This window comes from Benincasa hispida, chromosome 1 (assembly GCF_009727055.1).
Source record: "Benincasa hispida cultivar B227 chromosome 1, ASM972705v1, whole genome shotgun sequence".
In the NCBI taxonomy this organism is placed as follows: domain Eukaryota; kingdom Viridiplantae; phylum Streptophyta; class Magnoliopsida; order Cucurbitales; family Cucurbitaceae; genus Benincasa; species Benincasa hispida.
Window position 1 is genome coordinate 5,310,063 of NC_052349.1, and position 16,040 is coordinate 5,326,102.

The 16,040-nt window shown below is 32.9% G+C and overlaps 2 protein-coding genes across 2 annotated transcripts; both read right to left on the reverse strand.

The window, feature by feature from the left end:
* Positions 1-94: 94 nt before the first annotated feature.
* Positions 95-3,375, reverse strand: LOC120071761 (peptidyl-prolyl cis-trans isomerase CYP18-1). Its single transcript, XM_039024140.1, has 5 exons — positions 3,142-3,375; positions 2,947-3,021; positions 1,904-2,065; positions 1,393-1,551; positions 95-546 (listed from the first exon to the last, which is right to left on the reverse strand). The coding sequence occupies exons 1-5, from the start codon at positions 3,358-3,360 to the stop codon at positions 463-465; spliced, it is 699 nt and encodes a 232-aa protein (XP_038880068.1). The 5' UTR covers positions 3,361-3,375; the 3' UTR covers positions 95-462.
* Positions 3,376-10,326: 6,951 nt separating this feature from the next.
* LOC120090181 (ankyrin repeat and zinc finger domain-containing protein 1) lies at positions 10,327-15,672 on the reverse strand. Its single transcript, XM_039047711.1, has 7 exons — positions 15,296-15,672; positions 14,381-14,847; positions 13,948-14,062; positions 12,916-13,578; positions 12,144-12,221; positions 11,138-11,248; positions 10,327-10,782 (listed from the first exon to the last, which is right to left on the reverse strand). Exons 1-7 carry the CDS (start codon positions 15,629-15,631, stop codon positions 10,522-10,524), a joined length of 2,031 nt encoding a protein of 676 aa, XP_038903639.1. The 5' UTR covers positions 15,632-15,672; the 3' UTR covers positions 10,327-10,521.
* Between the last annotated feature and the right edge of the window lie 368 nt (positions 15,673-16,040).

Below are 16,040 nucleotides of genomic sequence, written 5' to 3' on the forward strand. Positions count from 1 at the left end.
TCAGTACCCCAAACATATATAATAATTACCAACTCAACTCTGCACCCCAAATATAAATAATTTAACTCTCCAGATGAGTTAACTCTCTAGACAATAATTATCAACTCAACTTTGTGCTTTTATTGCATGCCAAACACTCCAAGATGCACAAAACCAAACCAGTGTAAATAAATATACACCGAAAGATAAAAATACAAAATCAAATTCATGAGAATGCCCTCACGAAATCGATTCTATAGGAGCAGTTAAACGTAGTACCTCTGAAGATACCATAAGCCATCCGTTAGTTGTGTATGGTTTACTTCTAATTCTCTATTTCGAACCTCTCATGTTGTTTCGTTACACAGCTTACAGCTGACTTACAGCTGATCACAGCAGCTCTTAACACTAACGCTTCATGCCACTTGAATACTGAGACTGCCATCAATATTCATCTTCATTTCAACTACTGCTAATTCAAGGTTAGCCTGCAAGAGGATTAGCATGTATCGTCACTCGATTGAGCCTGATCTCTGCGAGAGGACGATCACCTGGTCCAGTTTGTGTCTGCACTAAGCAATGCATCAGCTTGAGACATATACGCAGATACTAAGAATGTAAACATTTATAACAATTGAGGTACAAAAGATAAACATCGATACATTAAGACCCCGTCCAGTAACCATTTGTTTTCTGAAAACTAAGTTTATTACCTCTCAATTTCTTATCATGGTTTAGCCAAATTTCAAAAACATATTTTTTTTTTTTATTTTTCAAAACTTAGTTTTATTTTTTAAAACATTGGGAGAAAGTAGATAATAAATCAAGAAATTAAGAGGTAAAAGAGAAACATAGGCTTAATTTTAAAAAAATTAAAATAAAAAATCAAAGGGTTACAAAAACATGTCTAATCAGGTCTAAAGAATTCTGTAACTGAAAACTATACAAGTATTAAATTTATACTTCAGATCATTCATTAGAAGCTACCTGCAAAATATGCATGAATCTTCTCTAGCTAACAATTTAAAACTTCTTTATAAAGAAAAAGAAAGGCAGAATGGCTTTCTTTAAAAAAATTGAGTGCCCGGCCTGCTCATAGGCAATTCAACTAATTGCCCAAGCTAATTACTTAACCTAACAACAGTGTCAAAAAACCCAAAGCATATTATCCTACATAGCTAAGCTGCTTATCAAAGCTGAATCCATGACTTTAGACACACCCTAGATTTGCAACTCATTCTTTTGACTGATGATGCAGGACCAGCTCAAAGTGGTTAAACTGATGCAATTTGATTTGCATAGGCCATGTTTAAGTGAACACTGCTGGATTAGTGAACGAGGCAGCCACTGAGTGCATAGGAGGGAGAAGAGGCAGCAAAAAGGGAGGGAAAAAATCTCCCCAAATTAACGTACCTTTTCCATGATGTCAAGTACTTCGAACCCATGAATCACTCGGCCGAAAACAGTATATAGTCCATTTAAATGTGGCTGCTTTGCATAAGTTATAAAAAATTGGCTTCCATTCGTATTCGCTCCACTATTAGCCATTGATAATATCCCTCTTGCATTGTGCTGTAAAACCAGAACAGAGAAAGTCACTTTTAGAATAAGAATCAGGTTAGATAATATTAACAGCTTGGGATCAAAGTGAGCATAGCTTAGTGGTAATTGACACATATTACCTCCCTTGAAATTGGAGGTTCAAATCCCCATTCCCCCATTCTATATATATATATATATATATATATTAACAGCTTGGGACAGGAAGGCTAATCGAATTTTCAATTTGAACCTCAGCTTCACCAGCATGGTTAAGAATGCAAAGGTTGTAGAATAAGCATGTCTCCCATTGTATTTAAGTCAGACCAAGAAGCTCAAGTGTAATTAAACTGCTACATCACATGGTGTACATCTCATTACATACCTTGAGTGACTCTTTTATCTCGTCATTAAACTTCTTGCCCCATATGCTGGTTCCCCCTTTTCCTGTGCCGGTTGGGTCTCCACCTTGTATCATAAAACCTTTGATATTGCGATGGAATATGGTTCCATCATAGTAACCACTTGCACACAATGCCAAAAAGTTCTACACCCAGTAGAATATTGGAATCATCAGTACACGAAAGTTTGAAAACCAAAGACTTTGCTAACTATCTATTGCCAAGCCAATCCAACATACATAAGTAGCAAGTACGTAATCTAAGACCAATGAGAATTCATCAATAACACCTCAGTGTAATCACCAATATATGGCATATCAATATTACTCTGGTTAGGTGAACTATGCTAGCCGCCATTCATTTGAAACAACGAAGAGGAAATGCACCAAACTTTCATTACTGACATATTTCAAAAGAAGTCAATCAAGTGTTAGCTGTAAATGGCTGCCTCGATACAATCAAGCCATTTGCCAAGAAACTACTTACAATCATCATTAGTTATTCCATGATCATAGATTTCTATACCAAAACTAATTGGCAATGGGAGGAATAAGAAGAGTAGCCCATATATTAATTAATATTTCCGGTGTGGGATGCTCAACATTAGTATTTCTTGATTATTACCCACCATATTGTGAAACAGAAGAAAAATGACAAGCCATAAACCTCTAACCATCAGCAAAAGCTGCATGCTCGAGGTTTTGTAGAACTTCTAGTTAAATGCAATTGCAGATAGCCCTTTCAGCAATGCAGTGGTTGCAAAAGCTAATAAAACCGCTGATAACGACGTTTTCACAAAAAATTACAACCTAGTTCCTTGAGTATGCACTTTATGTCGATGAATTAAGCTCTAGTCGCGACTAACCACCATGAAAATCTAAGAAAAGTCTGATGATCTTGGCGGATATGAAGGATGGATGAAATCAAATTACCACTTAATAGTAGGCAATAACTTCTTGCATAAACTAGAACAGTTTTCGCAACATGGAGTAAAATCAATAGCAGAAAAGACGAGCGAAGAACTTGCCTCGGCAGACTTCGGGACTTCATCGCAGAAAATCTCGCACTTGATGTCTCCGAGATTTGTGTGCAAAGTAACAGACTGTGAACGCAAATGGAAAGAGGGAATTCAGAGGCCCGTAATGAAATTCCATCATAAACAGATAATCGAAAGAAGAAGAAGACAAGGTGTTCGACAGAATGACCAGGAGAAAATACCCACCATTTTCACAGCTGCTTTGCGAACTTGCGGTTCTGGTTCCAAAAATCGTAATGAAAACGCAAATTGGAAAATTAAATGTAAATGTGTACGGATGGTCTCTTTTTGAGGGGCTATGAAATTTGGCCTATAGTTTAAAAAAAAAGTGATAAAAAAATGACTTTTTAGTGAAAGTACTATTTTATCCCTAGACCATGGCTTGGAGTTCAAACAAATTTTCATTTCTTCTCCTCATTTCTTTCTCTCGCTTCTTCCTTTCGCTCCTTATCGGATCCAATTGTAAATTTTTTTATTCTTTTTCTTCATTCAAATTCTCTTTTTTGCTTCTTTGCTTTTTTCGCTCCTTCTCTTTTTCCTAATTTCGATCCTTAGGAAGAAGAAAAATGCAGAAGAAAAAAATATAGAAATAATAGAAAAAGAAGAAACGTGAGGAGAAAGAAGTAGAAGAAGCTGCAAAGAAAAAAAGAAAGAAAAGAAACAAGCGAAGAAGAAGACGACCACGTAGGAAAAAGCGCCAAAAAAAAAAAAAACAAGTATAAGAAGTGAGAGGAGGAAATTCAAAACGAGAGAAATGAATAAGAATTCATAAGAACACCAAGTCTCTCGCACGTTCTGGGGTCAAATAGGTAATTTCGCATGCAGCTGACATAAGTAAAATGTCATTTTTCGAGTGTTTTTTAAACTCAAGCCATATTTCATTTGGGCCTCTAAAAATGAGTCATCAATATAATTTTGAATTTTCCTAAAAATAAAAATAAATTCACCGTAACACAACTCGATATATGTACACATATGTTATATATACATATAAGATGTCAAATGATTATTAGATATTTTAAAGATTTTTTTAAATATAAGAAAATGAGCCAACTTATTTACAAATATAGCAAAATATTATTGTCAGTGATAGATATTGTCTATTAGTATCTATCACTGATAGACAGTGACATTTTACTATACTTGAAAATATTTTTAACAATTTTCCCATTTAAAACAATTACTCTATTCTATTTTAACATTACAATATGTGTAATAAATCTTTAATATTTTTAAAATTTTTGAAAAGTAAATTAAAAGCAATATATATTAGATCATTAAACATTTATTTTTATGTTCAATAGATTCATGAATTTTAAGATGTTGAATGGATCATAGACATATTAAACACAACTTTAAACTTCAATGACTTATTAGATACATAATTGAAAATTTTAAAGTCTTATATGAACTTTTAGGGGCATTTGAGGTAAATACTATCCTAAGACTATAATAACTAGCTATTGCTACATTAAATATTATTTTATATTATCTAATTAGCTATGGTCAACACTATTTCAAAACCCCTAATTTGTTATCATGTTTACTATTTGCTACACCTTTTTATTATTTTATATTCATCAGTTTTTTTTTTTTTCGCTACAACATTTATCATTTCCTTTTTAAATTAAAATAGTTTACACCTCGAATACATACTATTATAATCCAAATTAAAATAATCTACACCTCAAACATAAACTATTATAACACAACTATATAATCTAGAACTATAATAACCAACTCTCTACTTCAAATGTATCTTTGATGTTGAATGACTTATTATACCTAAATAAAAAAGAATTCTAGTGTTTTTTTAATTAAAAAAAAAATGGGACCAACATGACGCAAATTTAATTTTATTAAAAAAAATTACAATTATTATTAACAATAAAAACATAAACTTCCAAAGAAGTTGTTATTTAACCCTTTTTTCAATTGATTTTGTTTAGAGTAATCACGCAAAGGCAGTAGATGATTCTTCTTATTACCTTTTAGAGAGATTATTATTTAGCTATTATTCATCATATTTATATTTAAAATTTGAAACTGCTAAGTTTGACGCCTAAAATTTTAGAAAGGTTTCGATTAAGTATGTATGTTTTTTAAATCGTTGACCTTTGAGCTTGAGCATAATTTTGTGTTCAATATATATTTATAGTGAATTTTGTTGATTCCAAAGAATTTCAACTAAGTTTAGAAGTTTATCCATTTGCGAGCGAATATTTACTCTTTTTATATGTGTTTCGGTTTTCGATTTAGTTAGTTTATAAATTATCCCTTCCTGAAATTGGATGCATTATAAATATCTGTCATCACCCATAAACTATTACTTTATAAAACTTCACCGATTAAGTATACGGACATAATATCTAAATTTTCAATCAAGAGAACATAAGTTTTTGCAATAATAGATAAATAACTTATAAACTTCACAATAATAATTATAAAATAAATCTAATATGTTTTGGGGTTAATCCTGCAATTCGTCCCTAAAAAAGACGGTTAATTTTACAATTTGAGTGATTAACTTCTAAATACGTCGGAAATGTATATATTTATATGGAAAAATTATTAAATAAAAAACCCCTAACAAACACTGTATTTAAAATCATCGATTGTCTTTACTTTGTGCCATGCGTAATTATTCTGTAATTTTTATAATATTTTATTTAAATTTATACTAGAATTGCAAGATATTTTTTAATAGATTTATTTATTGTGAAATAAAGGAGCACAACGAATTTGGAGAAAATATAATATAATAATATATAAGTATAATAATGAATAAATATAATATAATAATAAAATAACTAAAATTATGAAAATTTAGTGAAATTTTGGGGTGGATTCTCACCAAATATATGTGTTTTTAAGATCTACCAAATGTCACTATTTATAGGCAAAGTGGTAAGTATGATTGGTTTTACATGGATACCAAGCATGAATAACTATAAGCCACATGGACAACATGAAAATTGACACACGACTTTTAGGATACTAAGCAATGGACATTTATTTGTTTTTTTAATATTTATAATACTCCATATTAGATGCCCATATATATATATATATATGTGAAATATGTCTCATTAAAATATTACTAGGAAAAACCCAATAGGAAAAAACCGTAGTGAAGGAAACCAAGCATGAATAACTATAAGCCACATGGACAACATGAAAATTGACACACGACTTTTAGGATACTAAGCAATGGACATTTATTTGTTTTTTTAATATTTATAATACTCCATATTAGATGCCCATATATATATATATATATATGAAATATGTCTCATTAAAATATTACTAGGAAAAACCCAATAGGAAAAAACCGTAGTGAAGGAAAAAGAATACATATTTCATATAATATATACTCCTAAAAGAATACAATATATTTACCCCCTTATGAAAACATCACTTAAGATCACTAAGTCGCCGCATTCCAATGTTGTACACCAATTTTTCAAAAGTTGTAGTTGGTAATGCCTTTGTAAATAAGTCGGTCAAGTTATCCTTCAAACAAATTTGTTGTATAATGATGTCGTGAGTGTAGAAAAGTTTCGGTGAAATATACTTTATTTTATCTCCTTTAATATATCATCTTTTGATTTGGGCTAAGCAAGCTGTGTTGTCTTAGTATAATATTATTATAAGATTTTTATTAGAAGACCAATCACATGTTTCACGAATGTGTTGAATCATTGATCTTAGCCATACACATTCTCAACTAGCCTTGTGAATTACAAGAATTTCAGCATATTTTGAGGAAGTAGCCATTATGGTCTATTTCACTGATAGCCATGATATAACAGTTCCTCCACACGTGAACAAATAATCTGTTTGAGATCTAGTTTTGTGTGAATAAGATAAATATCCAGAATCTGCATAACCAATTACGTCAAAATTTGATTTATTTGAATAAAACAAACCTATATCGATTGTTCTTCGAAGATAACAGAGTATATGTTTAATTTCATTCCAATGTCTTTTTGTAGGAGGAAAAACTATATCTAGCTAATAATTTTACTGAAAATGCAATATCTGGTCTTGTATTATTAGCAAGATACATAAGTGTACCAATCGTACTAAGATGTGGTACTTCAGGACCAAAAAGTTAGTTCTTCATTGTCGTCTCGAGGTTGAAATAAATCTTTCTTTATATCCAATGAACGGACTTCCATTGGAATATTTAATGGATTTGTTTTGTCCATATAAAATCTTTTCAAATTTTTTTCTGTATAAATTGACTGATGAATAAATATTTCATCTATTAAATGGTCAATTTGCAAACCAAGGCAAAATTTTGTTTTTCCGAGATCTTTCATATCAAGAGATCCATATAAATATGTTGCGACTACATCCATAAGATGCATATCTAGACTTTCATACACAGTCAAGTCAATTAAATATCTCAGTGTAATTGCATCTACCACTAGTGAACATATCTCCTCATAATCAATACCAGGTTTTTGTGAAAAACCTTGTACAACTAATCTTGCTTTGTATCTTATGACCTCACTATTTTCATTTCTTTTTCTCACAAATACCCATTTGTATCCCACAGGTTTGACATCTGCTAGTCCAAAAACCTACCGATCCAAAAACCTGCCATTTTGAAAGTGAGTTTAATTCTGCCTTAATTGCTTCTTTCAATTGAAGCGAGTTTGTTCTATGTCGACATTCTTCAACATATTTTGGTTCAGAATCCTCATTTTCATATATAATATCAAGAGCAACATTATATGCAAAAATGTTGTCGATAACTACTTTAGTTTGATTCCATTTTTTTTTTCTTGTCATGACATAGTTTATTGAAATTTCATTATTATCTTTAAATATTTCATCTTTCTCACTAGTCATCTCGATGATTTTTTTCATGGATATTTACATCCTCAACAAAGTCTTTTTTACTATTAATTATTTTTTGTTTTTGAGGATTTTTATCTTTGGAACCCACCAGTCGACCACACTTCTGGCATGTTCCACAACTTGTTGTATTGGGATATTAAATTTTTATGGAACATTTGCAGCTTGTATATGCAACTTAGTTACTTTCTTTTCATCTATAAATGCATTTGGTAATTGATTTGCTATATTTTGTAAATGAATTATTTTCTGAACTTCAAGTTCATATTGATCTGTTTGGGAATCTAAATGAGACAATAACGATGCATTCAATGTAATTTCTTTTTCCAATTTCTTAATTCCTCCCCCTTAATGTTGGAAATTTTTATCTAATTAAAATGACAATCAACACATCGTGTAGTAAATACATCACCCAGGGGTTCAAGATAGTTAATAATTGATAGGAAATCATATCAAACATATATTCCTAACCTCCTTTGAGGACCCAGTGTGTTGTGGTGAAGTAATTGAAACATATACTGCACATCCAAAAATTCTTAGATGGGAAATATTTGGCTCATGACCATAAACTAATTGTAATGACAAATACTTATGATAAGCTACTGGTCTAATGCATACAAGTGACGTTGTATGCAAAATAGCATGTCCCCATACAGATGAAGGAAGCTTAACTCTCATAAGTAATGGTCTTGCAATTAATTGCAAACATTTTATAAATGATTATACTAAACCATTTTGCATATGAACTTAAGCTAGGATGTTCAACACTTATCCCAATTGACATACAATAATAATTATCAAAAGTTTGGGATGTAAATTCACCAACATTATCAAGAAAAAATGATTTTAATTATATAATCAGGAAATTATGCTCTTAACTTAATTATTTGAGCAAGTAATCTTACAAATGCAAATTTCAACTTGATAATAAGCATACGTGTGATCATCTACTGGATGCATCTATTAATACTATAAAATATCTAAATGGTCTATTTGACGGGTTAATAGGTCCATATATATCACCATGAATGCATTTTAGAAATGCTGGTGATTCATTTCCCACTTTAGTTGGTAATATTCTAATTATTAATTTGCCTTATGAGCAAACACCACATGATAATTCATTAGATTGAAGAATCTTCTAGCTCTTTAACGAGTGTTCACTTGAATTCTCAATAATTCTTCTCATCATTATAGATCTTGGATAACTCAATCTATCATGTCAAGTAGCAAATATATATGGATTCATGAATTTCAGGTTCATTGTTGCACATGTTTTTATCACTCGTATATGAGTATAATACAATCCGGAAGATAAAGCATACAACTTTTTCAATATACATTTTTCATTTGAGACCGTAGAGATAATATATAAATATTCCACATTATTTTTATTATCAGTTTCAATGTGATAACCATTGCAACGTATATATTTAAAACTTAGAAGATTTCTCTTTGATTGACTAGATAACAATACATTGTCAATTGTAATTTTTGTATATTTGTTTTTCCAAAACCTTCGATCAAGTTTGCAGAACCTGATATTATATTTACTTTTGCTTTCAGCATTATCAATTTGGAAATGTATTTTTTATTTGTAAGTATTGTGTGTGTCGTTGCATTGTCTACTAGATATAGATCTTCTTTGCTCATTTTTTTTTTTAATCACCCAACATATGAAAATGATCCATGTTTCTTTAAGACCTACCTTCAACAATGGAAGTGATCTTCCTTGCTCATTTTTTAATCACCCAACATATAAAAATGATCCATGTTTTCTTTAAGACCTACCTTTAGCAATGGAAGTGGCAGGAGCTCGTGTTGATAAGGTGTTGTGAAATTAAAGAGCACAACAAAACACAACAAATATGGAGAAAATATAAATATAATATAATATAATAATAAAATAACTAAAATTATGAAAATTTAGTGAAATTTTGGAGTGGATTTTCTCAAAAATGTGTGTTTTAAAGATTTACCAAATGTCATTATTTATAAATAAAGTGACAAGTAGGATGTGGTCTTATATGAACAACAAGCATGAAATAACTACATACATGAACAACATGAAGATTGACACATAATTTTAGTAGTGAACATCTATTTATTTTGATAATATTATAATAAAACCGGCGAAAAAATACAAAGAATTTTTTTTTTTTTTTTTTTTTTTTTTTAAAAAAAAAAACCCAAAAAAAGACCAACTGAAATAGACCTCAAATCAAAAGAAATAAGACCTAAAGAATTCTACAAAGCAGCTTCCTCAATTCTGAAATTTTAATTTTATCTTTTTTTAAAAAAAAAGAGAAGAGAAAACCCAAAAAATGACAAACAGAAATGGACCTCAAATCAAAAGAAATAAGACCTAAAGAATTCTACAGAGCAGCTCCTCAATTCTATTCTGTGTCCACGATACTTGTAAAGAGTTATAGACCTATTTGATAATAAAAAAATAAAAATAAAAAAATAAACTTAATTTTCAAACATAAAAAATAAAAGATGAAATTGTTACCAAACGGGATCTTAAATTTTCTGTTTATTGTGCTAATGGTACATGAATCTACCTTGAAGCCTTAATCTTATCATGAAGAATGAGATAAATACAAGAATCCCAAAAGGAGAGCAGGTATCATTGAAACTTCAAATAAAGCTGAAACTACCGTGGAGGAAAAAAGAAGCATCAACCTCAAAGTCCAAATGCTAGTTCTCATCAAGGACCTCTTTGTGTACATGCATGCATGTCGAGCTGCAATATTTGTAGTTATACCGGTGGAAAGGAACTTTACCGACCAGCGAAGTACCGCAGCAGGAGCAGCTGGCATCCCCTGCCAACCCGCTTTTAGACTGCAAGCTGTTAGGAGTAGTTGACGAGGAATTGTTGGTGGCTGCAGCTGCGGCCATGGCTGCCATTCTTCTCTCAGCAGCTGCTGCTCTCTTTTCCCGTTCAGCAGCTTGTGCCATCTGTAGTTCCTCCCAAGAGAGAAAAGGAGTGAGGGAAGGTATTATTGATAAATAATCGAAAGACAAGGTTCCCGCTCGACTTATGAAACAAAATGTCGAGAGTAGTATGAATTATTGTACAGAAAGAAGTGAAGACTCATGTAGAAAAGACTCCTATAAAGTCTGTTTGAGAGCCCTGCTGAAAAACAGCCTATTGTTTGTCCTTCTAAAAATTGACTTGGAAATTTCATTTCACAATTTCTTTCTAAAAACAGTTTCTAAAAAAGGGCAATTTTGAAGAAATCTATGATGCAATTTTTCACAAACATGTAGGCCATCCTCTGGATAGTTCAAATCAAACAGCTTAATGGGTTACCTCTTTGGTAATCAGTTTCCCACTGGTTGATTCAGCCGGAGGATTCATAATAGAGCCGATTCCTCTAGTCTGTTCCGTCTTCACAGCCTTTTGAGATTCAGCTTCCTGGACCTGCCAGCGCGAGCTCATACATTCAGCACATCTCAAACAAGAAGACAAGAGACAGCAAGAACTCACGAAAAAAGAGACATTGAAATACAGTATGAATATCATTCATAATCCTTGAGAAGGCCTATAAGAAGATAATCATCAAAAGACTAAAAGTTTAGTACAATGGTGGGGGCTTGAGGTGTTTAGGAAGGTTTTGAGTTCAAGGCCCAAATTGAAATCGGAGGCTCATTTGACAACCATTTCGTTTTGGTTTTTAGTTTTTGAAAATTAAGTATATTTCCTCTTTTACATGTAAAAGTTAATTCTTCGTCAAATCTCAAAAACAAAAACAAGTTTTTAAAACCTACTCTCTTTTTTAGTTTTCAAAATTTGACTCGATTTTTTAAAACATTAGTAAAAATTAGATGACAAACCAAGAAATTTAGAGGCGTAATGAGTGTTTATAGACTTATTTTCAAAAATTAAAAACAAAAAACCAAATGGTTACAAAATTAAAAACAAAAAACCAAATGGTTACAAAACAGTGCCTAATTTTAGTAGTTAGCAAGAAATTTAGAGGTGGAAGAGTGACTTAATTTTCCAGAATTAAAAACCAAATGGTTAAAAAAGGGCCTTAATGACTTAAAACTTTGGTTGTCCCAATCCAATTGACCTTGGAGTGCCGAAATTATGGAGGTTAATAGGGAGTGGACCAGATATATAATGCAAGGAATTGTGTACTCCTGATACCAGTTTATTAGAGAAAACGTTGGGAACAATGATTAATCTAGACTTTGTTCACAAGAAATTATGGAGACTTTGATGTCAGTATAACCAATTAATTGAGAAAGGATCACAGACTAAAATGTCTTAACCGGTTTCAAGAAAGTATGAAAGGAACCAATTAAATGCAAACCTGTGCTTTCTTGGCCTTTTCTTTCTTCAATTTTTTCAACTCCTTTGCTCTTGCCTTTCGCTTGGCATCTTTTTCAGCCTAAACAACCACAGAAAGACAAAAAGTTGGTTCATGTCCATGGAAAAACTGAATAAACATTCCAAGTCAACAAACAAGGGTGGTGAAAGGAAAATAAATAAATACATAAAGGAGATGAAAAAGTTCACTCGTTGCCAAATAGAAAAATAAGAAAATAGACCCAAGATAGAAACGAATTTTAGGGAAACCCAAAATAAAATTAGGCCTTCTATGATTTTTGAATACTAGAAAGTGCAAGGAAGAAGACCTTAACAGAAAAAAATGCCTGATGTGGATGAACTACAAAATGAAACAAGCATGGCCTTCAGGTTGAAAACATGCTGACCGTGATTATTATTGGCAAATAGCAGATGCAAGCTGTAAGAACGTAAAAAAATCTTGACAGTCCATTCACCTGAACTAGAATAGAGTGTAAAGATCTCAGATGGGATGCATGTTTTCAGTAACAAATAACTCGTAACCCCAAAATATCTTAGTTTTCATCTTGAGAAGTTCTTAGTCCCCGAAGCAGGATATATTTCCAGGTTTACCATCACTGCAGTGTTACTAAATTACAATAAAAACCAATCTACTTCAACAGCATAAGAGGGCTTCTTGAGATAGTTCAAATAGGAGAAGCAGAAACCCAAGATGAAAAATGCATCTATACTATATGGAATCAAGTCCGAACAGAAGGAAAACAATTTTAAGTAACCTGCTTAGCTGCTTGAGATTCCTCCATTTCCTTGGTTAGTGCACTGGGCACCTTAGCAGCATTCCAATCCCACTTATCAAGGTTTGAAGCCATGAACCTTCTAAAGTTATTCCGGACTTCCTTCTCACTTGCTAGCATGTAAGGAGTACGTCCTCTTTCATCTTTGATGCAAGGATCAGATCCCTGTTCAAGGAGTTCCAAAACCTTATCTGCATTTCCCGACTGTGATGCTTCATGCAAAGGTGTAGTTCTACAAATAACTTCACTTTCACTCTCGCTAGTTTTGGGGTGTTCAACAGATTCTTCAAGATATGTACGAGCATCCTTTTCCAAATCTCCAATAACTTTCTGTCCACTTATATCTCGGGTGCCATTGTCTGTTGTAACTGCAGTTAACAGTGAATCGTGCTCACTGGTGGACAATATTTCCTTCTCATCTACTTCATACACTACTTGCACCAATTGTTCATAAACACGCCGAGCTTCTTTTAATGTAGGCCTTCGAACAGTCAAAGGAATATTCCGAACAGCAGAGTGCTGATCACTAAAGTACGGCTTATCTCCATTAAAAAGCAATTGCCGATTATTTGAAGGAGCATAAATATAAACGCAAGATGAAGCATTAAAGTAGGACTTCCAAGCAGCAAGGAGATCTTGAATTTCCTAGAAGCATTCAATAGAAGCCAATCAACAATTACAGTTGGAAAGGAGTTTGAACTAAGCGTGATCCTGTCACAAGCATGGTACCAAAAGAAAAAAATATAATATAGGAACAGAAGATTTGGTTCCTAGGGGACAAACTCTTTTATATTCAATCACAGTTTTCAAAAACAACTTTGAAACAAAAACATAATGCTGTTTGCAAAATCATAGACTTGAAAAGGGAAACTGTTTTCATCAAGTAATTGAATTCTATCATGAAATTAATAGGAATTTATGGGTGTGAAATATGTATTTAAATTACAAAAAGAAGAAGGAAAGAGGAATTTCACGACCCAAGCCATTTCGTAGTCATCAATAGACTATTTATACCTTCTTCAATGCCAGTTCATTATGACGACGAAGTGAAGCCCCAGCGGAACTGATTGATTTGCCACTTGCATCTTTCGATGACTGCTTCTTTCCAGACTTGGCTCTCACCACATATCTACAGAGTAAGAAAGTTTGAATCTCATACAAGGAAAGTACAACAAGAAGCACCAAAGCCAAATGGAATAGCTCCCTACAAGTGGAAATGCAAACTCACAATATACATGTTCTTTGATAACAATATCATTACTTACTTCAGGTATTAGAGTTACAAATGAGAACAACAGTTTGTAGGTTCCACTTTCTACACCCACTAGATACCTGTCGTCCGTTTTCATCATTGACTCCAAGATGAAGAGAAAAAACGACTGAAAACCATTGGAAATGCCTCCAAATGGTAGAAACAGATTGAGAAGATAAAGGAGAGATTTCAAACCTGTGAAAGGTTTTATGAGCTACAACTGAGTTCCCATCGAATACACAACCCGCAAAGTGCCCACCACTTGCAAGTAACACCATCCGCAAATGAGAGCCATCTCTTGGCTCATGATTTAAATATTTTAATCTTGCTATGATTTCATTCTCTCTAAGGTACCGTGCATGAAAGCCATTACCACTGATCGGTGTTCTATCGTCTTCGTATGAAATATTATCTGACTCATCTATGAGCAAGCACTTCCAAACCGAAGCTCTTTCACCTGTTTGGAGATGAACAAACAACCTCTTCTTGTTCACATTATCACTTGTTCCCTTAGACCCTTCATTCAGAGAACTGATCTCCTTCTCTGTTTCGTCCTCTGAACCAGAAATACTCGACACATCAAAGTCTCTGAAAGAATCAGATGTCAGCTCATCAAAATCATCCTCCTTCACAATATTCTTTCCAGCAATGCTTAGTTTCACCTAATATTTAGTTATAGCCCAGTAAATGCTCCGAAATACAGAAAAATAAGAAACTTTTCACTTCAACAAAACCATGTCAACAAATAATTTCAGCTTTGATTCTGTAAACATTTAAGATAAATGGTTCTTAGACACACATGATGGATCCCGCTTGTTAAAGGGAGAGTAAGAGAAAACCTTTTTAAAAAATGGACGCTGCGCCTGCATCTCACCAGCGGAAGGGGATGACAAAAGAAAAATTATAATTGATCAAGAACAATGCATCAAACATAAACTCCATTTTCGTTCCAGACCAATAAAAAAACACGACGATTTATGAGGAGATAGGATGCTTCATTTCTAGACACGATAATTCAATCTATAAAACACTCTGCTCGATCAGCTAGTTAAATTGGGGGAAAATATGCAATTCAAAAAGCAGGTAACAGAATCAGCAAAAAAAAGTTACATTGAACCGGTGAAGGTCGGACTTGAAGTGCGAACGCTGGTCAACCAGAGACTCGAACTCCGCCTTGCATGTGTTGCAGGTCCATCGGTGGGCGATGGAACTTTCTTTGAAATCCCTAGTGTTCTGCTCCGAATCGACTGTGTTTTCAGCCCTTGAGTTGTCCCTGTTGCTGCCGCTGGTTGATGAGGTGTATGAGTGTGGAGAACGAAGGAGTTTGCAGGAATCGAAGAAGTCGGCCGGGACGTCGAAGATGGAACGATTACGTTTCTCCGGCGGGATGCTTGGTCTATTGCTAACGACAACGGCGGAGGCGGCGGTATTGTTCTCCTCCTCCATGGCCTTATGCCGATTTCCTCGATAAATCGAGATAAATAGGCTTTTCATGGAAATTTTTATTATAAGCTAAGACCTAAATTACTGTTCTACTGCTCGATTGACTCCACCAAAAAGTGTTTTTAAAAAACTCATTTTTATTTAAATATTTGGATGGATATAAAGAACGTACACAATAAAATAATCGATCAATAATGCTTTGATTATCTTAAATAAATCAAGATTAAGCATGAAAAGAGGATTAAAAATACAACTTTTGTAGTTTTCACAAGAATTTTCATCTTCGTGAGCAATCGGCACCACCAATGCTAAATCCTCGCTATTCTCCGAAAACGGTTGTATGACCGAATTTTTAGTGAAAGATATGAAATTTCACATTATTTGGAGAGTAAAAGAGGTTTTTGTGGAAGAT

Coding starts and splice junctions, on each gene's coding strand:
- LOC120071761 (XM_039024140.1), bottom strand. CDS start 3,360: ATGAAAATTTGTTTGAACTCCAAGCCATGGTCTAGGGATAAAATAGTA. Junction 3,022..3,141: donor GCAAAGCAGCTGTGAAAATG/GTGGGTATTTTC, acceptor TTGCGTTCACAG/TCTGTTACTTTGCACACAAA. Junction 2,066..2,946: donor AAGTCCCGAAGTCTGCCGAG/GCAAGTTCTTCG, acceptor TACTGGGTGTAG/AACTTTTTGGCATTGTGTGC.
- LOC120090181 (XM_039047711.1), bottom strand. CDS start 15,631: ATGGAGGAGGAGAACAATACCGCCGCCTCCGCCGTTGTCGTTAGCAAT. Junction 14,063..14,380: donor GCTCATAAAACCTTTCACAG/GTTTGAAATCTC, acceptor CTTACTCTGTAG/ATATGTGGTGAGAGCCAAGT. Junction 13,579..13,947: donor ATGAACTGGCATTGAAGAAG/GTATAAATAGTC, acceptor GAATGCTTCTAG/GAAATTCAAGATCTCCTTGC.